General features: G+C 35.2%; 3 protein-coding genes across 8 annotated transcripts in view; 1 reads left to right on the top strand and 2 right to left on the bottom strand.

Annotated features, from left to right (window-relative positions):
• Positions 1 to 6: 6 nt before the first annotated feature.
• On the bottom strand, positions 7 to 7972 carry LOC132703939 (zinc finger protein 62-like). Its single transcript, XM_060673501.1, has 6 exons — positions 7265 to 7972; positions 4059 to 4214; positions 3807 to 4002; positions 3576 to 3746; positions 2717 to 3523; positions 7 to 2419 (listed from the first exon to the last, which is right to left on the bottom strand). Exons 1-6 carry the CDS (start codon positions 7406 to 7408, stop codon positions 267 to 269), a joined length of 3627 nt encoding a protein of 1208 aa, XP_060529484.1. The 5' UTR covers positions 7409 to 7972; the 3' UTR covers positions 7 to 266.
• Positions 7973 to 9958: 1986 nt separating this feature from the next.
• On the top strand, positions 9959 to 15206 carry LOC132703872 (E3 ubiquitin-protein ligase Bre1). 2 transcript variants are annotated; one of them, XM_060673390.1, is made up of 13 exons: positions 9959 to 10139; positions 10193 to 10354; positions 10412 to 10598; positions 10656 to 10844; positions 10955 to 11436; positions 11495 to 11668; positions 12479 to 12919; positions 12975 to 13156; positions 13212 to 13365; positions 13613 to 13846; positions 14215 to 14346; positions 14407 to 14599; positions 14719 to 15206. In XM_060673390.1, the coding sequence occupies exons 2-13, from the start codon at positions 10202 to 10204 to the stop codon at positions 15096 to 15098; spliced, it is 2901 nt and encodes a 966-aa protein (XP_060529373.1). In that variant the 5' UTR covers positions 9959 to 10139; positions 10193 to 10201; the 3' UTR covers positions 15099 to 15206. The 2 variants fall into 2 exon arrangements, with proteins under 2 accessions (XP_060529373.1, XP_060529372.1); XM_060673389.1 differs by having other exon boundaries at positions 13212 to 13374.
• A 4153-nt stretch (positions 15207 to 19359) lies between these two features.
• LOC132703154 (protein Tob1-like) overlaps positions 19360 to 25553 on the bottom strand; it is a 51294-nt gene continuing 45100 nt past the window's right edge. For all 5 annotated transcript variants that reach the window (XM_060672274.1, XM_060672279.1, XM_060672277.1 and 2 more), the window contains one exon: positions 19360 to 24683. In XM_060672274.1, the coding sequence (XP_060528257.1) occupies positions 24296 to 24683 (388 nt within the window). In that variant the 3' untranslated portion in view covers positions 19360 to 24295. The remainder of the gene's footprint in view (positions 24684 to 25553) is intronic.

Genomic DNA, 25553 nt, shown 5'->3' with positions numbered 1-25553 from the left:
AAAACATTTAACTCTTTATGAAATTTATTAATACAGTTGAACAAAAAAAAAGGAATAAACATATTCAGAAAACAAGAGGTGCATGATAAATTCTGGCAACGGAATGTCAAATATTTCTAATCATGACTGCAGTTAGCACCTACACGTTGTTAAATGAAAAATAACTAATGTATAATAAACTTTTTTTTTTTTCAATAATATGTACACATATCAGTCTATAAGTATCTTCAGCTTCTTGGCTAAATAGTTAACTCTAACACGTGCCTTCAAAACGGATGGGCGTTGATGGTGTGCATCCTCAGATCTTTGGGTAAGTTGAACCTCATGTTGCAAATCGAACAAGAAAACTGAGATTTCGACCCTCCTCCCCCGATAGCTTTCTGCTTCTCGTGGACTTTCAGATGAATGCTCAAAGAATTTTGTTTATCAAATACCCTGTCACACTGGTTGCACTTAAACTCTGTGACCACGTGCTCTTGATGATGCTGTTTGATATGGGTGTTGAGAGTGTCACTTCTGCTAAACGAAGATTTGCAATATTGACACGGGAACTTTGGTTTAGCAGAACCCACGCCGGCCTGTGGCAGTTCCGATTTTTGCATATCGTGTTTCTTTTGTCTCTCTAGGAAATCGTGGAAACGTTTATGAGTGTCATATTCCTCTTGAGTCTCGAAATCTTGACTGCACGTGTTGCATCGGGGTATCAGCATAATGGCGTTTACGCTGCGGTGCTTTTCGAGAATATGAATTTGCAAAGCTGTGTCGTTTGGCAGTTCGGCCAAACAAGTAGAACAGCGGAATTCAGATACGACGTTATTCTTTGGCTTACTAGCGGCGGCATCTGCGATCTTTTGAATTACTCTTATTTGTTTGTTTATTTTGTTTGCCATCGTCTGCTGGGGTGTATTGGGGCCTTCTGCGAGTCCCTTGCTGCGTTTGTGCCAACCCGCGTGGGCCGTCATTGCTCCCGAAGTGGCGAAACCCTTACCGCAAATCGGACACTTAAAGGGTTTAATATTTTTCTCACCTCCTGGCACTTCTTTCGGCTTCGCGGACTCCGCGTGTTCGACGTGCATGTGTCTCGTTAATTCCATGGTGCTGTTGAAAGCTATTTTGCAATATTTACAGTAAATCGAGGTATTCTTAGTCTTTGGAACGACCGGTTTGGCGCCCTCTTTAGCATGAGTCTCTTTGTGTTTCTTAAGGGCCGCCCTCGAGTTGCAAGTTATGACGCACACGTCGCACGTGTACACGATAGGCATCTTCGTGTCCTCCTCCGTTTCGTTCGTCAAGTCGGGCATCTCGTCCAAATTCATACCGTGTTCTAATTCTTTGTGCTCGATCAGCTCGTCGTCGTTGTCAAACGTCACTTTACATATATCGCAAGTCAGCCTCTTCGATCCTTTCTTGGGAGGACTTATCCCGTGACATTTCATGTGAGCTTTCAGATTATACTTGGACGAAAACACCTTAAAGCAACGTTTGCAGGTGTGATAAGATTCCTCCTCCTCCTCCTCGAGGGTGGTACTTTTCTTACGCGCTTTAACGGGTGCCGCTTTAGCTTTCTTAAAATCTCCCAACATCATACGTTCGTGCATTTGCTTGTGAAGAAATAGAGCCGCGCCGGTGGTACAGACTTTTTCGCAATAATCGCACTGTTTCGGATATTCGCTTTGCTTCATGTATCCGTGCACGTGTTTGTTATGCTCCCGAAGAGATTTGGCACTACTGTACTGTCTGTCGCACTCGAGACATTCGAATTTGTCGAGTTTGATGTCTTTCAGATCTTCAAATTCGCCGTTAACCTCGAGCATAGGAGCGTCGTCCTCGTCCATCGACATATCGTGCATGATCTTGTGTTGTTTAAGGTCTTCTTTACTAGGGAACATTGCGTCGCAAAATTCACACATTAACATTATCCCGCCGGGCAATTGGTCTTCGTCTTCGGGACTCAGCATAGTTGTTTTGTAAGAATGGGTCTTTGAATCTCTGCTAATCTTCAAATTTAAATGAACGCTGCGATGTTGATCCAGTTCCGTTTGGAATTGGAAAGTCTTTTCGCATTCCGTGCACGTTTGAGGTTCGTGGTTCTCCTGTATATGCTGTACCCACTCTTCGTTTGCAAACATTCCGCCACAGTCTGGGCAAGAATAATACGAAGAGTTTGCGTCGTCTGAGAGGTTGGCGGCCACTACTTGGTCTTTATCTATATGGGTCCTGTAATGGCGCACCATATTGTAAGTATTGGAATATTCCTTTTGGCATATCGGGCACTTGGCTGGAGCTTTGGGGTCCTTATCCGATTGAGGAACAATCGTGTTGATAAGAAGTTTAGTTGGGATATCTTTGCAATTTTCCTCGAAGTCTGCCGTAGTCATACTCGGTGGATTTTTCGAGGACTGTCTACGTTCCCTTTTGCCTAAAACGAATAACACGAATTTCTAGCAACTTATCGTAAATGTAGCGGCAAAATTTTGCCTTCAGCAAATATTTAAAAAAAATACAGATATATAAGTAAAATCAAAATATTACGTATTCTTTTCCTTGTTATAGTGCTTTCACAGATAGATGGTTTTAGCTTGTCCGGAACATACCACTAGTAATGTAAATTAACTAGTCAAAACCACTGTGAAAGCACTATACATTGAAAACATTGATGATATCACATAGCAACAGATGCGGAATAGAATTTGTTTTAGTTTATACTTGCGCTTACCTGTAACGACGAGCGATTGGTCATTATTGTGTCTAGTAGAAGCAGCGGGTGTGTGCTTGGGTCTTTTGGTGTAGTTATCGTCCTGAAGAAGAACGAAACCCTCGGAATTGTCGTGCATTTCTTGGGCGTGGCTTTGAAAGTCGTCAAGTGAGGTAAACGTTTCGAAACAAAGGTCGCAATAGTAAGAGATCAAACACGAGTCATAGACGTGTCGCTTATAGTCGTCGGCACTGTCGAATGCGTTTCTACACGAGCAGTAGAACGGAGGATCACCAGAACCGTGGTCCTCATTTACGTGCTGGCAGTAGTCTTCGTGGAAGCTGTACATGAATTTACACCGAACGCATTTGAAATTCTGATACAATCTCGTTTTGATTTCGCTCCTTTTCTTAAGATTAGAGAGTTTCGTTAGGGTCTCCAATTGCTTTTTGCTGCATCTCACGTGATGCCTGGTGAACGTCGAACGATCGGTGAAAGAAATCATGCAATGATAACAGGTAAATAAGGGGAACCAAATCCGTAATGCACGCAAATGGGATAAAAGTCCCCTCAAACTGGCGTGCTGAATTTTGTGACAAGCGCATTTCAACGTTTTATACATTGCGACCATTGCCTTGCATTTCTCCAAGTAACTCAATTCGATTTTGGAAAGGGCTTCGAACTCGATCGGTGCCGAATCTTTCTGGAATAGCTTTAACCCAGCGGCGAATTCAATTTTTTGTTGATTATCTTGGGAGGACGGTTCGATTGTCGACTCTTCCGAATTTTGCGACTGACTGTCTTGAGATGATTCGTCTAATGTCGGATCTAAAACGCGGTATGAAAAGGCCATTTGCATCGGGATTTATTTTATACATACCGGCCTTGGTATTTTCTGAAGAAGTATTATTTAGCGAAACGTCCACTGCAGGTCGAATTTCGCACATCTGAGACCTTTTAAATGCACTTTTGTGAGCGTGTTGCTCGTGTCTTTTTCTATTTGCGACCGAGCTAAAAGATTTATTGCACTGGAGGCACGTTTTTCCGTCATCTAAAACAGTACATATTCGTAAAGTGTGTAATTTTTTAGAATTACTTCTGAAATTGCTACCTTGAATGGTTTCCTCTCCGTTTTCCAAAAAATCATGTTCCTCTGGGTTGTGAGGAGTTAATGGCGGAGGCAGATCGTTGTAGTCTTCGTCCACAGAACTTATATCTAAAGGCTCGAGTTTAGGTTGTAATAATAGGTCAGGATTAATTATATCGGGCTCGTGTTCATCAGATGGTTCCGTTTTTATATGGACATGCTAAAAATATTTTTTTTTAAATCGTGTATTCGCACACGGGGTTTATTAAAACTTACTGAATCGGATATATCATTGACGTTCGTAGATTTTTTTAACCATTCTATCAGAATGCTTTGATTTTGGAGACACTGGTTTTTATACGTATTCCATGCCTCTAGCCGTGTTATACATTCGTCACATATGTGTATTGATAATCTATCACTGTCCAAAATCTAAAAAAGTGTTTTTTTTTACACATATAGAATACTCGAAATGTAAATTGATATTATAGACTTCTATTTGCGTCAAAATGACAAAAATAATTCTAACGAGTATTTTTTCAAATATTATTAATATCCTTTCGGTCATCAACGAGACAATCAATACCTGAGGCTACCTACAAGTCCCACAGCCTGCGGAAGTTTCTTTGGTAATTCAGATTTTTTTTTCATACCTAAACCTATTTGGAGTACTATAATATAAAGAATAGGCCCAAGTGAAACACATTTTTAATAAGAAATAAAATATATAGATAAATATTTTCAAGCCGATCCTGTATCTATTTTGAATATCTAGTTCTACCTCTTAATTGTTGACCGCAGATCCGAAAGAAAGAGTTTTTTGTTAAACGTTGAATTTCCAGCAGCAATTTGGAATGAATTACAGAACTTCATCCAATTTTTTTCGTCAGAACCCTCTGTTGCATTACTGAACTACATTTCTTTATAATTATAATTAAATTTTATTATAATTTATTTAAAAAGTCATTATCGGATCATTACTCTCGACAATGGATTTTTTAAATATTAGTCTTTGAAGTCGTTCGTGTTCAAGAAAAGAGGCAAAAATAAAATTACCATTACAGAGCACGTGTTTGGAAAGGCAGAACATAAAGAAGGGAAATAAATACGTCCGTATAACTAATTAAAAAAAAAATAATTTATTCACTGCCCTTTCTTAGTACCGTAACTCATGTCCATTACCTATCACTATTTTGGAAGCTACAAACTAATATCGTAGATCAGATGTGTGGAAGTATGATGGTGCGTGTCGGCTAGGAACGCAAAACGGAAACAAGAAAACTATCGCCAACATGACTGAGAAAAGTTGGAAGTAATGAGAACGAGCAATAAGAGCCGTTTTATCTCAATTATCAATAATACCGGTAAGAATTCAAAAACATTAAAGTATATCTCAAAAAGGCCAACGACACAATAAAAAAATGGGCATTAATGTACATATTATGAAGCACCATTATTTTTAATTAAATAAAATTATACATCTTAATAGTCTTCGTCATCTAAGGAACTGTCATCGCCTCTTCGTTCTAATTAACAAAAACAAAATCTATTTGTTGGTCCGATACCGAAATTGAGAGGAACTGGACGGAATTTTCCATTTTATTACACATTTCTAAAATAGCCTATAAGCTTTAGTTGGTCTAGTTTGGAAATTAAAGATGTCAAAAAATTTTGACTAGCAAATTATTACTATTATTACCACTATTACTATCAAAAAATAATATTTTATTTGTTGAAAAGTTTTCACCCTTCCTTTCATCATCTATCAAATATCTCAGTCCTATATTTTTCATTTATTTTGTTTTGCTTAGTTTCCCTTATTTTTATTTTTATGCTTTTATTACATATGCTTTTATTATTGTTAGGCATTTATTATATTTCAAATTTCTACGTTATTTTTCTTTGATATCGTGATATATTACGTACCTGCACATAATCCTTATGATTTTGCGTTTTATTCTTAAATTACTGCTTTTTACCACTTTTCATGAACCACAAGGTGCAATGCAAAAATGACCGATAATATGTATTCGCCTCAACGATCGAAGTTTGTAAATTTTGCATGCGCTTATCCTCGAGGTTTATGCTGACGTTGTCATACGTGTATACGTTTCCGTGAGAGTAAATTTTATGGATCCGTTTTGAAGATATCAAATATGCAAAAAAACTGACGCCCATTTATTAATGCAAGAGGAACTAAAACTCTTTGTTAAACATTAAAATTTTGAAGAAAACTTGAGATGCGGAGTGTTTTTTGGCAAGCTGCATCGAGCTTTTATTTTTTTGTTTCTATGTTTTAATTAAAATTTGAAATTAAGTTATTTTTTTCTGTTACGGTGACAAAATGTTTCTAGTTCATTCGAAGCAATAAAGCAATGATCATACTCAATCCAATCCACAGGACACTTATTTTTGTTGCACACAGTAAATAACTACGCAGGAGGGTATTAAAAATCTTTTAAATATAGCGGTGCTCCTAAATCAAAGTTTTGCCAATAAATTGCATGTTAACAATTTCGTTGCATCCGGTGCTGTTAGCCATTTCGTGCTCGCTGTAGTACAAGTTTATTTATACCTATATATTTCCAACCTCAAAATAACTTCAATGTTATTATAACTCATATAATAGATACAAAAGGATATTTTAATCAGAAACCTACAAAATTCTAAAGATGAAATTTCATACATAATAAACCGTGAATCGTTGAATTCATGCTGGAATTTATTGATCGTGATACCGTCACGTGAATCAAATATGTCATGTAATTTAACAGCTATACTATAGGCAGGGCACCTCCTTATGGGTCGGAAAAATTCAAATATTAATAGAATCCAGATTTAATTTGCATGAAATTTTCCAAAAAAGTAACCCCGCTGTAGTGTTTCATAAGATTAATAAACAACAAACTGAAAGCAAAACAAAGAAACAGAATTCCACCTCTTCTAGAATTGTTCAATCACCCACACAATACGTAAAGATTCATCCCACTCTCTAATTAGATTCGTCCAATCTTCTACACAAAAAACCGCCATAAAAATGTATCACTCATTAAAATGTTTGTATATTAATGACTGTGTGGTGACGTAGCTCTCAATGAGACCTGATCAAGTCACGATAACATCTAAAAAGTACATCTCTGCAGACATGAAACGAAAATATTTTACATCACCAATGAATATTAAAGAGGAATTACGCGAAAAACGCCGTCAGTATTGAACGCCAATATCAAATTTATCGGCACGAACATGTGCGGCCATCTTTCCATTCACTTCAACGACGAAGCCAGCGTAGACTTGCAACAGTTGGCCAAGTACGCAATAAGGTCGACATTGAACGCGTTCTTTACGAGACTTTCGCCTTTACGGCCGGTTCCCAACATGGGTGGAATATCGCATGCGATGCAGTATTTCGGATGAGAATTTTAACTAATATCAAGGCACTCTAATAACATTTAAGAGACAAGAAAGGCACGACGACTTACCTCGATGGATACAAATTGCATTATCTTTTGCGGCAAGTCTTTGTGATTCAGAGAGGCGTCGAAAACAGACTTAAAAGTTTCTTGCCGGTCGGAGAGGCACAGCCTGCAACACGACTGAAAATTGTCCTGCCTCGACTCTGCCATGCTGTTTCTCGTTAGCACTACACTCAATTTCGATGAAACAAGAATCACTACATCTGTTACGTCATCGTACGAGCTATTTCTAAGATGATCAAGACCAAATTAGGCTAATACGGCCTAGAATTCAAGCAAGAAAGATGTTTACAACGTGACAATCAGCCGACTCGACTCAATAGTCCTCGGCTCTCCCCACTTATCCGCTTCACTCGTCGCTCCGTTGTTGCAGTTGTGGCACAAACAGTTCGAAGTATGGTGGGATTTCTTGTTGCCTTGGATATGGATACCCAGTGCAGAAGAAGGTTTTGTTCTCGGTCTGACTTTACTCTGCGGTGATAAAAGATCGTTATCGCTTTGACGACACAGCGAAAACCTGACTGAGCTCTGCGGCTGATTAATAGATTTGGCGAGCCGATTCATGACGCATCATAGGAACATTACTTTCTGCCTGCGTTTCACCCGATACCCGGCATAGCGTCGTCTTAAGCAAAGTTAATTGCCGTATAACGATGTATCATTAAACAAATTTGCATTATATCTTCGATACGAATTTCAGAGGTGGCTATAGCAATAAAATTGTTTTATCATTTGAAAAACTTCGTGTTTCCGTATTTCCCTCTGATTGTGCGTCAGCATATAGCGCGAGGAATTTTCTGTTATGCAGCATTGAAAGCTGGTATCTCGCTGCAGCTTGTAGGTGTGCCCCTGCGTAGAAATTTTCGGGGCTTTCTCATGTGACATAAAATTTAAATCAATCGTACCATAAATAACCCATATATAAATCTAGAACAAGAATCTTTATTATAGTGTTAAAAGATTAAGGTCCGTATTTTGTTTTAATAAATACGATTCATCTTATTTAGGTTCCTCAGGCAAATATTGCTTTCATTCAAGTCAGTTGTGCCTCTTCTGATTAAAAATATGATACCTAATGCAAACGATGAAGCAAAACTGTATACCAATTATAGTAATTATTTTTTCTTAATGCTGTTCCATCATTAACGAATCCCTGATAATAAAGTAAAAGCGAATTCTTTTTGCAACATGGTGTACATTTCTTTTAACTCTTTGTAGCCTTTCATGGAACATTTGATGAAATTTGTAGTCAAAGTTGTGTTGTCAAAGTACGAGTATCCCGATATCGAAAAATATCAAGAGATGACAAAAACACGCCCAAACCATGTCCAAACCGTTGGAATCGACGAGCCGCGAGACAAGGAATGTACGTTGTTGCCATATTGCCAAAGATTTCTGCATTTCGACATACTTATGCGATTTAACTTAAATTAGCTCGAATTCGGGCGGTAACAAATAATGTAGCTGGTAAGCTATGGTGGCGATATCTAAATCTAGCCGAATAGCATAAAGGGAGCGTGTTTCTCGGACTATTTTCGGTCGTTATGTTTCAGTCGTCACAACGATGGGTTTAAATAATCCTGATAATAGTGGTTGGGATTCTACTGTAGGTGTATTTTATTTATAGTGAAATAATGTTTTAATCTCATTTCTTTAGCAATTTTGAAGAAGCTTTTACAAGTTTTGACTATTGCACCCATAGGGTACCTATTGTAAAAAAACAATGTTTTGCATTTATGTACATCTAAATTTGCCTATGCTAGATTATGTTGTTAACTTGACCTAATGGGTTCTGTCGCCATATCTTCGACCAGCAGTATTTCTTTAAAACGGCGGTTTAAAAACAATTGTTTTTTGTTTGAACCACTCTTCTTAGAGATAAATAAAAATTGGACGAGGTTCAGGTAATTGAAAATATTCTGCTATAAGTTTCACTATTTTGAGTCGAATTTTAATAAATTTTGCAAATCTGGAAATCAATTAATTCAGAAGTACTCATAAACTACCATCGGGGCGAGACCTGTTTGAATCAAATTTTAAAATGAATAAAAAATATTGATTAGAAAAGTTTTTTTGTTCTAGTATTTCTCTGAGTGATTATAATAGCAATGAAAATTCGGTAGTCCTACTTAACTTTTTTGCAATATTTAAGTAGGCGTTTTCCTTTTTTCTGGTTCAAAAAACCTACATACCTCACACGGCTTAGGTAACATTCATAATTTATATCCGAGACCTACCTATAACAAATATTATTATTTTAACCAAACAACGTTTCTCCATCTTGTATTTAGTCTGAAAATATTCACAGACAACAGAACTACTTGATTAGGCCCTGTTGCCAAATTTTAGAGTTAAATGGTAGGGTTGTAGTTAATGCAATCCAAATTTCTGGAAGTCCCGGAAATTTATGTAATCACAATAAAGTTTCAACACATGATCTAATTATTTAACGTATAAGAAACATAGACGTAATATACATACTGCTATACTAATTGATATAATCTTTTTTTAATGTTGCACACTTCCTATACCACTTTACTTTATTTTAGAATTTGTATATGTAACGAAACTTTTTAAATTAAATTAAATTAATGCAGTTGTTAAATTAAATAAATACGTTGAGTCAAGTACTCAAGGCTCAATGATAAAATTATAAATTAATGGCAACGAAAAATCTTGTGACCGGGCAACGCTGCACCATTACCGAATGTCAAAACAAAAGTGCAGCAAATATCTAAATATCTTGGAGTTTTGGCAGTTCCCAACTTTTACATTTTTTTGACTATTGCTTTTTTTACCGGTGTACACCAACCATGTGTTGGCATATAAATTATACATTTTCTTGACAGAGTAAAATTGGTTTCCAGGATAAGGCATACAAGTAATAATAGTCATTCTAGATAGTAGAGTTTAATTAATTTTGTTTCTTCTTAGTTCGCCGGAATGTCTAAAAGATATCCTGAAGATGGGGGCGCCAGCTCGGGGCAGCCCCCAATCAAAAAGATTCACTTTGAGCCACATCTTATAGGCCCCGTTTCCACATTAGAAGAAATGGATATAAAAGTGCTTCAGTTTCAAAATAAAAAGTTAGCACAGGTAAGCTGTAGCAATAAATTAAGATACAACTCATACTTAATTGTAAACGCATTTTAGAGAATAGAACAACGGTATAGAACAGAACAGGAGTTGAGACAAAGAATAGAGCAGTTGGAAAAAAGACAAACGCAAGATGATGCCATGCTCAATGTTGTAAACCGCTACTGGAACCAATTAAATGAAGATATTAGAATCCTTTTACAAAGATTTGATGCAGAAACTGCCGACGAATCTGAAAATAAAAGTAATGTTGGAATGTCAATTGGAAAACACTATTGGTTGTTGATTATTTTACTTCTAGATGAGAATGAAGCTACTACTTCATTTCTTATGCAACTATCAACTTGGGATAAGGATGAACTGAATGATAAATTAGCAAATCGGGTTCAAGTGTCAAGAAGGGCTGTAGCAAAAGTTATCCAAGCTTTTGATCGTTTAATGCAAAGGAATGAGAAAATAACATTGGCTCTTAAAGGGGAACTTGAAGGACGTAAGTTTCACCGATAAAGTAATTTATATGTAGTATAAATTAACCAATACTTAATAAGTTATTACCTGGCAGTGACATCTATTTATATTTCGAAATATGTTTCGTTTTAGAGGATGCACCTTCGGTTGATGAAGTAATTCGCCAAACAAACATACAGCTTCAGGAAGAAAACCGAAAACTGCAGGCACTGCATACCTCCTTACATGAGAAATACCATACCAATAGCTTAAAAGTTGCTGAATTGCAAGATTCAGTCACAGCAAAAGAAACTGAAACAGCAGAACTGAAAAATCAAATTGATGATTTGCAATATGAGTTGGAAAAAGTTAGAAACAGAAATGACAAATTGGAAACTCACTTGGCTGAAGCTGTGGAGAAAATTAAAGCTTACCATCAGTTGCACGGAGATCCCGAGAAGGGTGCTCAACAGAAACCTGTTGTGCAGAGTAGCGTTTCTCAAGCCAAATTGGAAGATCTCATGAAAGAGGTGGAAGAATATAAAGAAATGGCCAACAATCGATTGCAAGAACTTGATAAATTACATCAGACCCATAGAGAAACTCTTAAAGAGGTTGAAAAGTTGAAAATGGACGTGGGTTTTTGCTATTTTGGTGTGTGTATTTGTTGAATAACCAGTTCCTATTTTGTAGATCCGGCAACTGCCAGAAAGTGTTATTGTTGAGACCACCGAATACAAGTGTCTTCAATCTCAGTTTTCGGTTCTATATAATGAATCAATGCAACTCAAAACGCAATTGGATGAGGCACGGCAGCAACTGCAAACTAGCAAAAACGCTCATCTGCGTAACATTGAAATGATGGAGGTAAACTTGATACAGGAAAACAATGGTTACTGATATCCTCATTTTTACAAGTGATCTTGGTTAAATAAACACTTCAAAGGGAGTTAACTTTCCTTCACTTGCTATCACATGAAGAAAAACAATTCAGATTGGGTACTTCATGTTTCTTGCCGCTTTGTAATATTAAAATTATTTGTATTATTTAAACAAAATTCTAAAAGACAGCCGGTAGTGGCATCAACAGAACAGTATTGATAAAATCTTAACATTCATAATACCCCTGAATTACCAAATAAACTCAGGAATTATTCACCCCATTAGAATTTTTACAAGCAATTTTGGAATACATACAAATAATTTTTTGCAAGGTGGACTTCTCCATTTTTGGTTATTTATTTTTGTTCTTGTCACTGAAATATGTTTCGTATAATTTTACAAAGATCATTCTTAGTTTGTATTCTCTTGTTGTCAAATAGCATATTTATTTTTTAGTTAGATTTCTTTTCATTTTTACAAGTGATTTACGTTAATATGACTATAAAGTTGTGAGCTATTTATACAGGACACATTAAACTTGGAAGTGAACTTTCATTGAGGATAAAACACGTCAGCAAATAATTAAGTGTCCTAGGAATATTTAGTTGATGTTTCATGGAGGATATTAATTGTAACCCTTTTAATAAGAGTTCAAGTTCAATTATGAAATAAAAAAATTTAAAACGCATACTTATATTGAAATCGTCTGCATACAAATAATTTTTTTTCGCATAATTTTAAAAAATACATTTTTATTTTGTATTTTCTGTTTGTCGAATACCCTTTTTTTTTTAGAGTGAAGAACTAATTGCTCAGAAAAAGCTGCGCCAGGAGGTGATGCAGTTAGAAGATTTCCTTGCTCAACTAAGAAAGGAATATGAAATGTTGAGAATCGAATTTGAGCAGAATTTAGCTGCCAATGAGCAAACGGGTCCAATTAACCGAGAAATGAGGCATTTGATCACTTCATTGCAGAATAATACCCAGCAGTTGAAAGGCGAGGTGCACCGATATAAAAGAAAGTATAAGGAAGCAAATGTTGAACTTCCCAAGTTGAGGAAAGAGATTGAGGAATTACAAAACAAGCTTTCCCAAGCTCAGGGCGCCCAGCAGGACTCCAAAGACAACATCAAGAAAGAGGAAATTAAAGAAGAGAGTGACATTAAAGAGGAAGGAGGCGCGCAAGTTAAAGAAGAGGGATCATTGAGTGGAGAAAAGAAGGAAGAAGAGACTGAGGTAAATTGATGAAAATACATTCGTTTATAACAGCTGTAGTGTTAGATATTTGCAGCAATCTGGGGAAGGTCAAGGAGATCAATCTGGCGAAAAAAAAGATTCGAATAAGCAGGACAAGAATCAGGTGAAGAAGGATCAAACGCCAAAAAGTGAGAAGGAACAGCGCGATGCTCAAAGAGCTAAAGAAGCTAAGATTGCTGAAAATGATATGATTAGGGATTTGAAGAATCAATTGAAGTAAGCTTGACCTTTTTATGTTGCGCTTTGTGTTTTTCATAATTATATGTTTTAGGAAAGCGTTAAACGAGCAAAAGGAGATGAAGCTATTGCTTGATATGTATAAGGGTGTCAGCAAAGAGCAGAGGGATAAAGTGCAGTTAATGGCTGCTGAAAAGAAACTACGTACTGATTTAGATGAACTGAGGCAGCAACTGAAGAAAATGCAGGTAAGAAAAGTGAGTAAAATTAGTTATTTTGTTTTTATAAAACATTTTATTTTTATTTTTGAAGTTCATTAAGGACATACATAAATAAAAAATAAACTAAAAGGCGGAAACAAGAATTGAAAATATGTAGCATATGAAGTGCATTAAAACAGAAAAATATTTAAACAGTTAACGGCTATGAAAATTAAATTGATTGATGAAAATTCACATAGTAATTAGTATTTTAAGTGCCAAAATTTTGTTTTAGGATAACAAGAGGGACGACAAGCGGAAGTTGGCAGAGGATGAAGCTTTAAAAAAAATTAAACAGTTGGAGGAACAAAAGTATGAGCTTCAGAAGCAGGTGCAATCTCAGAAACCAAACGATGGTAGTTGGGGGGGCGCGGGATTACACCAAATGAGACCTTTCGTAGGATCTCATGAGGAGGAAGCTTTACTTAATGAAATGGAGGTGACTGGACAAGCTTTTGAAGATATGCAGGTAATTTTATGACTTTTTCTGTTCTACATTAAAGGCCACAAAGAAGCAACAAAAATATTGAGCCAACAATGCTAAAAATAATTTCTTCACTTGTTTCAATACTACTAATTGGTTATACTTATAACCATAAATAAACAAACAAGTGTATAAATTATAATTATTTGTAAAAAGAATAAAATAAATAATAGTTTTTTTCGTCATAGTTGAAATTTTTCAAATTAGTAGTAATTATTATTGCATAAAATATAACTTTGTTTGCTACTGGGGCCCCATTAAAAGAAATTGTATTGGATTATGGATCAATATGCCCAAAAAATTATTAAAAAGTTTTAATGATTTCCTGAAAATAATGTTCGGAAACTTTCTAGGAGCAAAATTCAAGATTAATACAGCAGTTAAGAGAAAAAGACGATGCAAATTTCAAGCTCATGTCCGAAAGGATCAAATCAAATCAGCTGCACAAGTTAGCTCGGGAAGAAAAAGATGTGCTAAAAGAGCAGGTAAACTGACGGTTTAAAAATCGTTGACGATGGTTTTATTATTTTCATGTTGTCTTGAAGGTCGGCACACTCACAACGCAAGTTGAAGCGGCCAACATAGTGGTGCGAAAGCTCGAGGAAAAGGAACGGATTTTGCAAAATACTTTGGCGACCGTAGAGAAGGAGCTACAGTTACGACAACAGGCCATGGAGATGCATAAAAGGAAAGCAATTGAGTCGGCCCAATCGGCAGCCGACTTGAAACTGCACTTAGGTAATTTTTTTTGTCAATTTGCTTTAAGACTTGTTTCATAAACTTTATTTTTTAAAATGTTTTAGCTTAAAATTTCTCACACTTCTGAATGACTTATTGTTGCGTTTTTTTTTCTACAGAAAAGTACCATTCGCAAATGAAGGAAGCCCAACAGGTTGTAGCAGAGAAAACGAGTTCTCTGGAAGCGGAAGCTTACAAAACAAAGAGACTTCAGGAGGAGATAGCGCAGCTAAAACGCAAGGCCGAAAGAATGAAAAAGATGGAATTGGCCGGAACCACTTTGGATGAAGTTATGATGGAGGAAATTCGAGAATATAAGGAAACGTTGACGTGTCAGTCGTGCAAAGTTAAGCGGAAGGATGCGGTTTTGTCAAAATGCTTTCACGTTTTCTGCTACGATTGTCTTAAGACGAGGTATGAGACCAGGCAAAGAAAATGCCCAAAATGCAATTGCGCTTTTGGAGCTAACGATTATCATCGCTTGTATTTATCCAATTAATTGAATTATGAGTAATTATTGTGTACGTTGATTACTATTTGTCCTTCGTTTCTTTTTTTATATGCAAAATTATTATGGACATTTGATTTATTAAATTAACGTGATTGTATGATTTTTCAATTTTTTCTTTTTTTGTAATGTTGGTTTCCAATCGCTTGTTACTTTCGGGGTCTCGGTAAGGGTAGGTTCTAGAGGTCCGTCGTTGATCCAGAAATGATCAGCGTCCAAAAAATTTTTTTCTGTCTGTCTGTTCTCTGTTCCAGGGTTTTTGGACGATAGCTTCCGACCGGTTTGAACTAGGCGCTTCAGCTTTGTTCCTTTTCAATTATCTACAAGGTGCATAAGATATGTAGAAATGGCCGCTGTCAAACTTCGGCGGCCATCTTCTTTTTGCGACTTTTGACTGTTTGACACGATAAGTGTCCGAAATTTTCAAGCTGACTTCAAATTTGGCAAATAGCGTTTCGTCCCCTAACGGAACCTATTGAAATTGGGGATGGGGGGTCGGGAAGTATTTAAAAAATATATAATCACGTTTTGCAAGGGTCTAAGAAAAAGGTCATTTCTCGAAAACCGATTATGCGATTGTAAAAGTTACTCGGCGAAGAGATCCGCCAGGTCCGCTGCTATAAACCTTCATTCTTGGTCATTTTTAAAAATATACAGGGTATGTCCGGAATTCGCAAAAAACGAAAAATTGACCTCCTCTTTTAATAAAAAAAAATAATTAGGAGGATATAATCAACTTCAAATTAAGTAGAAAAGTAAAAGTCTCTGTCCACATCTAAACAAAAAATTATGCGCAATCAATATCACACACATTGGTTATTTTGGCTTCCTGGAAAACATGATTTTCTCAAAAACTATTCAACTGATCGGCAAGATTTTAGAATGCAGAAACACGGGAGATCCGGAGCTATATCTTTTATATCAGTTTTTTTCAGTTATGGAGAAAAAACTAAAAGACAATAAATTAAAGTTCGTAAAAAATATTGGTTGGTTTAAACAGTATTATAAGCAGCATCAAGATCTACAAGTTTTCTATTTACGGTTTTCGTATATCACATACGCTGCTCGAGAAATTTGAAAATCACTATTCCTCGCGCTTTGTCTAGTCGCCATGACGTCATTGACAATTACGGCGAACTGAATAGTTTCAGAAAAAAAATATTTTCTCGAAAACGATTTACTCTGTTGGAAAAATTCTTGGAGCAGGAAACGTGGGAGATCTAGGGCTATAACTTCTATTTCCGAATTTTTTTCAATTATGTACAGGGTGGGTTGATTATGGACAAAAATTCAAAAGACTCTGAAAATTGCCGTTTTTGTGGGCAAATTATTAGCCGCACCCGAAAAACTATAAAACATGGGATAATTTGGTTTGAACAGTATTGTAAATTGTATCGAGTGAGTTTCAGGCTTTGTCAATCATAAATGCAGGTGATACTTGGAAAAATATAACTGGAAATCGTTATTACTTGTACAATTTTTTATATCTGAAAAGGTTTGTCGTGTAGTGTAGTGTAGTGGTCCGCAGGAGCACGAAAGAAAAACAACGCGTCCCTCTAGGACAAGGAACCGCGAAGCCGCGCTTCTTTTTGAAATAAAAAGCTGCTTCGTGATACGCGCTACGAACTTGCCCCGCCCAGCGACGATTTTTCGAAAGCAATCTTGTTATTTTTCCTGCAAAACTGTGTTTTTCATATGAAGAAAAAACTTTCTGGTTTGGGGGGGGCGATCTTTAAAATTGGAGATTCTTGCAAGGGATCGTAAAGTATGGAACTTTTTGGGATGGAACATTCAAAATGAGTAATGAGAAACAGCAAGTCGGTAGATTTAAAACACTGACGTTATTTTGACATTAGTTCTTATGGTCACGTCGAACATCACGCGTTTTGAAAAATGTACCCAAAAAGTGACTTGCGCGAAGAAAAAGCATAGTATGCACCAGGTATTTATAAACTTTTTTGGATCATCGTTTATGTACCGTTTATAAACCTCTTCAAACATATTAGGAAAAATATGTTAAAAACGAAGGTATCATAACCCTGAACTCGGATTTATAACATTGACCCATATATTTCTTGCGATAACCTTTTTTCTTTTTTGGGTTTACGGCGCCATCTACCGAGAATAAAAAAAAATACCGACAGAGCATAGAATCCTATACTGGCATAAAAATTTAGGGTTTCCATTTATTTTCAAGTTGCCACCACCTCAATACCAATGGGTTGGATTGTTTTTTGATCTGTTATGTAATTCTGAAGATATTCCAATGTTCCCATACTTTTTGGACATCCCATATATCATTTTTTAATAAAACGTTAAATTAGTATATCTTTTTCAGAAGAACCATACACAAATGTGACTTAAAGGATTTAAAATAGTTATACAATAAAAATAAATGAACTTAATATATCTAGCTCATAATTTAAGAAATTTTTGTGTGACCTTTTTTTTATCGTATTTTTAAAATCATCAGAAAATGTTTAGGCGATTTTCAGTATAGCAAGGGGTCTGACGTTAATAGGTACTGCTCGCTTCAGATTTAGGCCTCGAATAGCCTTGTTCGCCCTTGACCTAGAAGATTTTTTACGGGGAAAATCGATACCACGTTTTATGGGGGAGAGCAGTCACAAAACGGGGCTGCTTAAAATAGAACGCCCAGTTTTACGATGTCAGATGTTCTCAATTAATTTATTATAGCAATAGACAAAAGGTCTGTATTAATCATCTATAACTATATCTGGAAGTACGCTATTGTATTGGATTAAATATGATTGATTTGCTTGTATATTCACTTGCCGGTAAAAAATTCTTTCTGTCTATGTTGAACCGATTTTACTTTTTTATTTATTTTTTCCATTTTTTATCCAATTTTATTTTCTTATTATCGGATGGCAATAATGACAAATTTTAAATAATAAAATAACAGAAGAACACAACAAAAATGTTTACTTTTTACCAACTGTCAGTAAAATCTTATTCAACTTATCAGAATTTTTTTGGAGGTGAACGTATTTCGGATTAAATTCATCCGAGCAGAATTAAGATTTCCCCTACACGATTCTAACAACGTGTTTTGCAAACAAAAACGTGAGTACAATGGTTTGTGAAAATAAAATTTGATGAGTTTGGTATTGATTTAAGGTTCTATTCCCAATAACTGTAAAAGAGATAAAGAATAACAACGTTGAATAAACTGCTTCCATATACAGGGCGGTTCGCAGTGGATGGCTGAATCTTACTGGAAGTAATGATAAAACTTTAGATGTTTACTTTTTGCTAGCGTAATGATATAATCCATATTTTACGGTTCGAGCTTCGAAAAAATTTAAAAAACTTATCCTTTGTGAATTAAAAATGGAATAAAAATGAATTTCCTTGATTTTGAAGAAATCTTTTATTTTAATATTTTTAGCGGGTTCATGGAAGGAATGAGACATTTTTCTTTGGAATTGAACAGGGTATCTCAAAAGGCTCGGTTCATACTTACGTTTTGGGAATTAATTTCCTCCATTTTTAAGATTCCTTAATAGGTATACTTTTATTCTTTTACTTTAGCATTTCTATCGGATTCATGGAAGGAATGAAACATTTTTTTTTGAATTGAACAGCGTGTCTTAAAAGGTTCTGTTCATATTTGCGTTTTGTGAATTAATTTCCTTCATTTTTAAGAATTCTTAATAGGTGTACTTTTAGTCTTTTACTTTAATGTTTCTAGCCGAATCATGAAAGGAATGAACCATTTTTGTTTTCAATTATACATGGTGTCTCAAAAGGTTCTATTCATACTTACCTTTTGTAAATTAACTTTCTTCATTTTGAAAAATTTCTTAATGGGTATAATTTAAATATTTTAACCTAATTTCGAAAAATGCCAGTATCGGTTTGTGGAAAAGATATGTTTCAGTCAGTTGTGACAGCATTTTATCTATACTTTTCTAGCAGGCGTGTCTTGTTTTTAAATTTCATGTCAAATTTTGAAACGAATTTGAATTATTTTATTGTCAATTGCACTTTTTAATTCTAGAATCTTGTTAGTGAACATTTTAACAAAACGAGATTATTATATATTATTGTACCTTGAAGATCTAAGTATTTTTAAATGCTCTTATTCAGCAAAAAACATGAAAATAATTTCATTTCTTATTTGAAAATTTGGAAAAATATTTGGTAACTTCTTCTCTTCACTTCACTAAAAAAAAATATTTTGATATATATAAAAATATAAAATAAAACTACTAGATATTAATGCACAAACATTTTAATATAAACTTAAAAATCGTACAACAATATGAAAAATTATAGACTATTATTATACACATATTCTTACTTATTTTATAACGGGATGGAAAAACCGTTCTCACTATAAATACATATTGAATAATATTATAGTTAAGGTGGTAAACTACGAATTACGATTCTTCAGTAAAGAGATGTAACAAACTAACACAAATTGTGACATACATACATATAATAGGCCCATTTCCTTATAATTTGGGATCTTTTGCCCGTCACAAGGCATCTCTATCTACACCCTAGTTTATTTTTTGCTACGATAGTAGAAAGGACCCATCACATTCCTTCTGGGCGCCAGTCCCATTCAAGAGTTATTCCGTATTCGTTTAACTTATCAAATTAACATTTCTTCAGTGCTCAACATATAAAAACCGTTCGACTATTCCCTGCACAACTACAGAGATTCCGTTTGGGTGTAAAATATTAGGTTAACATAGAAGAAAAGGTTGTAACCAATGTTAGATTAGTAATGCGTGTTTGTCTGTAGAATTGTCAAGATTGGCAATGCTTATATATTCGTACTAAATGCTGATTCGTTTGTAGAGCCGAAGGTATATATAATATATAATCATAACATTATTCGCTGGTCAGTCAGCGATTTAAATATTCTCAGGTCGAAGACAAACGAATAAGTATTTATCATACTAAAACCGAATTAAACCTAATGATTTAGCTAAACTCCGCCATTTACTAATCATCAATGAATTTTTGGTTTTGGTTCTTAGATTAGTTAAAAAAAATTAGGACCATGAACTCACGAAAAAAATTTCCTCTAAGACATAAGCAAACTGAATGGTAAATTTCTTGCTTCGTTGGACCTACATCACCATTTCGGGAAATGAACCAACACTCAAAATTAGAACAAACGTGCAGCACATGGCCGAATGAAGATACTCGGTTACAGGGATACACATATTTTTATATAAACCACAAAATTCTATGGGTTATTTTATATACACACTTTAGTACATAATGCGAAATACATACAAGCAAGTATATAAAATAATTGAGTTAATCTATTAAGAGTAATTACTAAGAATCATGTACATTTTGTAGCCTGCGACTGGTTGGATAGGTAGTATTTTAGTATTTTTTTTGAAAAAAATTTTAATCGGTAAACATTCTCGAAAAAAATATCAAAGTACTTTTGCACCAAACCAGAGACATTCAGGTAACGAGTTTTCTGTGCTTGTCCGTACCACCCGTTATCAGAAGGCGTGAACCTATCTAGACCTCTTTTTCTAAAATCACGCGTCAATTTTGACGAATGCTGAGGCAGTTTGAAGAATCTGACATTCAAGTTGTAAAGTGGAATTTTGCCATCACTACTGTTACAATATTTAACTCTTAGAATTCTGAACTTTTATTTGCTTAACTTCAAAATAAAAAAAAATTGGAGCTTTGCACTTTTTTTGAATGTCACATCTCAACTCTCTCGCATCTAATTTTATGTGCTCAGAGTATAGCACTAGCTAGCGGAGTTCCTTATAGGAACGTTCAATCTGGCATTTTATTCTTCTAGCTACAAACATGCATTGTATGTATCCATGCTACACACGTGCCATTTTTTGCCTCACTTTATTTCCTAGTTATTACCTATACTTGTCCAATTCACAATTTTCCTAATCACTCGGAAACGATCTAAAGCATATCAATCACATTTATTTTGGAATAACCTTACAACTGCTCAACGAAATTTTGAATGGTGTTTAACAATAATATTGATGTCCGCAACCAAAAAAAATCTCGCCCAGCAGAGATTCAATCCTTATTTGAGAATTCCTCAACGACAGATCTTTTACAAATTTCACACGGTTAAGCGTAATCGTTTAGCACAATAAATTTTCGTGGTAAATTATAAATCCCGCTAGAATACATCGTTAAAAAGATTATCAGAATTTATTGTGCATCGAAATTGTATTATTTATAACTTTAGATATGCACGACAATTGTATTTCATTTAAGTGGCATAAAATATTAAATAACATTTTTACTGCTGCCCAGTAACATTTTTAACGACCAGTTTTTAGCTTTCAAATTTAAAAGTGAACAATATTGAGTTGTTTGTGATCATTGAACAATGGAAAGTGCCTTTTTCTTTCACATCAATTGATCAAACGCAATATGAAGGAAGTTCTGATGTTTTTAAATTTTATTTTGTTTAATGGCTAAAACTGAGGGTCCCAATAACAAGTTCATGATGAAAAAATTACTATAACAAAATACCTCAGACAATTATCCCTATATACAGGATGATTCGTTAATAATTAGCTTTATTTTATTGAGAATCCTGTGCTCAAAATTTTAACATTGTGTTATTGCAAACACCCTTTCATTTACATTGCATTAAAATAGTTATTTTTAGATCACAATTCGGATTATTTTGCAATATTAAGGCTAAAAAACTCTGATAAACTCTGTAAGCATTGAAACCAATGTAATTGTGCAGCTTTAAGTATCTCGAAAAATAATCTTTTTATCGTTGAAAGGGAAAAGTATGTGATATAGAGATAAAGAATTAGAGCATCAAAAAATGTACTAATATGGCAACTCCGTCAGTGGCGTAAAATATGGGGCGGTCAACCAACCACTTACCCGTCTCCTAGCCAGAAACGTTGTTTAGCATAGTCTATTAGAGTTTGAAGTCGCTAACCTTTCCGCCAGTACTACTTTTTAATAAAACACCACACATCTAAATGATTTGCGTTAAATATTATTATCTGAGCTCAGGATTCTACAATTTAAATACATTATTTATTAATGAATCACTCTATAAAACAGTATCTAAACAAATTAATTGTGAACTGGCGTTTTGTTATTATCAATGGAGAACTGAACATATTTTGGCGGTGAAACTGTAAAAGTCGGCGTTGGGGGTTAAGCGTTTTTTAAAGAGAAATTTTGATTTTTTTCGTTGAAAAGAACTTGTAGACTATTCAACATCAACAACACATTCGCTAGTAGTATGTAAAAAATAGCAATTGATCTAGAATGATATCATTACAACGTCAGGTACGCAAGACAAAAAGAAGTGCAATGAAACCAACAGCTCATAACAAAATATATATTATCATTAAAATTCAACAAGTCATACAAATAAAAAATAAAATCGGTGAAAAAGTAACAAAAAAAATCAAGCAGTAAAAAATTGCATATCTCTTAAATTCAAAAAGGAAGCATCTAGAACCCACTGGGTAGTAGCATCATGCAATACTGAAATACTAAAGCCGCGTTCATGCACGCATGCGCGTTTTGGGACCACGTTTGCGTTTTTTTTTTTATAAAAATAGATAAAAGAATATCACAATCCTAAAACAGATCATATTGCGTCGACGCGGGGAACTTTCGTCCGTATTTCACGATAATAGCAAAACGCAAAAGTAGTCATGAACTTGGCTTCGTCCTTATCGTTTTGTTTTCAGAATGTGACCCCGAACATGATATGCCAACACTTATTGAATACATGTAGAACGAGTTTATGGGACTAGACGACAGCTTGAGCTTCTTATACAAAAATAAAAAAATACATATACAATATAAAAGTTTTAGGAAAAACACTCTAATCTACATGAATACTGTAAACACCATATATAAAGTAAGAAACATCTATAAAGTCTACGACCTACTTTTATAAAAATCTAAAAAGTATATCAAGCTGGGATCTTTTTTTTATATGTATATATATATAAGTTTATGGTTCAATTGAAGCGATTCTACCGTCTTTTTCGATTTAACAAGCAACGTGCGCTGCAAGGGAAATCAATTCACAAACTGATATTCTATAGAACAACAGGGCATCTCACTAACAACCGAATTCATAAGAAAGTTAAAAGTTTTTAAGAAAAATATATTTCGTCTCTCATTGTAACGGACTCGTCGGTGAAAATACTAGTTTTTGCTACAAAAATATTTATATGTATGTATAAATAATATAAGTTACATATTTACAAATTATTTTAACATTAGAGAGATCACTGTTCCATACGTTTACTCTGGAACTTTATTCAAAAAACTTATCACTACTTATTTACAATTTACTCATTTTTTGTTACGCTACAAAAATTAATTTTTAAGCAAGTATAAAATTAAAAATTAGGAACTGTTTATAAAACTAAGGATATTCCACCAACAAAAGATGATCCGAGTATAAAAAGTTTGCACGGGTCGCTTCTCTTCCTTGTCTTATTTTATAAATCCAGGTTACCGAAAGCAACAGTTTCAGTCCTTATTCTCAGGTGTTTGTTTGCTCAAAAGTCATTTCAACCAAAAATGAAACACTTCAATTTGTTTGGCAAATTTTGAACGCTGCGAAACAAATAATTAAACGAGATGGTAAGCGGAATTGTTACAATTGGATTGTTTAAAACTGTTAGCTGTGACGCGGTCCTCAATTAAATGTCTAAGGTCAGCGTCGTTATTAAGCCTTAATGATTTTGCGCTATGAAAAAGCTTGTTAGAATATCGGAGAGGCAATGCTACCCGGCCGAGACAAATTTGCGCAATGAAGCGTGCTTTCAAGTTCGTAAAATTCCGATAACACTAACCCTGGACTAAAGAATGATGCAAGTCGAAGGTAAAAAATCGCAAACGTGTTTCACTTTTAGCCGAAACCCCGATTTTATCGCGTTAACTGCAAAAGGAGCAAAATATTAAAATAAAACAAGGACTAAAACGTAAAAGACACAGTGCAACGCTACCCCAAACGAAACGAGTCATAGAATCGCCAGCAATTCTTGTTAAGATCAATCTTTGGTTGTCGTATCCCTATATACTCATAGAGCTCTATCTGGTGTGGTGTTCTTTGAAACAGAACCGTGACCGAGAAAGAAGACAATAGAATCGCTAGGCTGTAAGTGTGTACCCTTTTTGGAAAGATCCTTAGCCTATGAGGAGCCTCAGTTGGCCACCAAGAGGTGCTGATACTGACCGGAAGCCGCGTACGGCCAATTGTTGTCCATCAGCTTTCCGTTGTCTTGTGGTGTGTTTGGTGTGGATGGGGTAACACTTACGCCCCCGTTGTTCGGGTAATATGGTCCGAGAGGGGAGGGCTCGAACGGCAGTTTGCCGGTGGGGTACAGATCGGGGCTGAGGAATTGGTTGGAAGACTCGAAAACTGATCGGGGCGGAAACTGCGGAGGGTAGTGTCCGTGGGGCGGGAAATAGAATGCGGAGGGGTCGGGGGAGAGAGCCCTGCCGCCGGGGGAATGATGGGGGGGCTGTTGGTGCAGTTGCTGTTGCATGGCGCGTTGCTTGATGTAGTTTGAGAATTCGGTTGGCGACATTCTGAAACGAAGACAATGGCTCTTTTCAATGTAAGCGTAGGATGGTGTAGAGGTTTTACGATAAGTTTAAATTGACATTGTCCAGAGTGTAATATTTTTATAAGGCATTTCCACTGGTAACACTGCAAAATAACGGGGTCTAAGTTGATACTAGTCGTTAGCCCAATATTTGATAACGCGATACATTGGTTTGATGGGTATTTTAAAAAGGCATATAGCTGGTCGATATAAATAACTTATTAAATAATATCACTAAGGGTAAGTCTTCGAGGGTTAAAACATTAAAGGAAAATGACATTGGTTGGATTCATATTTATCTACTAGATAGACTGAGTGTTCTTTATGGTGTGTCAATAATTATTGGATTCATCAATACTTTTTACAAAACTTCTGGATTCCTCCTGCGTCGGTTTTTGCTGGGTCGAACTTGCTGACGTTTCGCCAATCATCCTGTTGGCTTAGTCAGAGCTTGACTGAAACTGTTTCAGTTTCAGAAGCAAGAAGCAAGTTCGACTCAGCAAAGTATTACAGTAGTCTGTGGAAGTTTCTTTGAAAAAAAATTGGTTTCATCTTAAGAAAAGAACTGCATATCTTTCTGAAATGTGGTAAATGCGTTCTGGGCAGAAAGAGGCGTCTTTATTTCAAGAAAAAAAAAGTAAACTAGTGACATTTTTTTCACGTGAATATGTCCTTCAGATCGTTAAGTCATTTCTGTATGAAAGTTTTTCTTGTCAGGTTGATTAAAATAATTAAATAACAATAATCAAATAGCAATTTTTGAAGATACAAATCCAGTTGCTTGGAATAAATTGTAGTATATAAACGTCATTGTCAAATCACTGTTGTTTGTGTTTTCGGTGAGTTAATTTAA

Source organism: Cylas formicarius, unplaced genomic scaffold (assembly GCF_029955315.1).
Source record: "Cylas formicarius isolate icCylForm1 unplaced genomic scaffold, icCylForm1.1 PGA_scaffold_6__28_contigs__length_40554024, whole genome shotgun sequence".
Classification (NCBI taxonomy): domain Eukaryota; kingdom Metazoa; phylum Arthropoda; class Insecta; order Coleoptera; family Brentidae; genus Cylas; species Cylas formicarius.
Note: the sequence above shows the minus strand (reverse complement) of the source record. Positions and strands in the feature narration are given on the sequence as shown.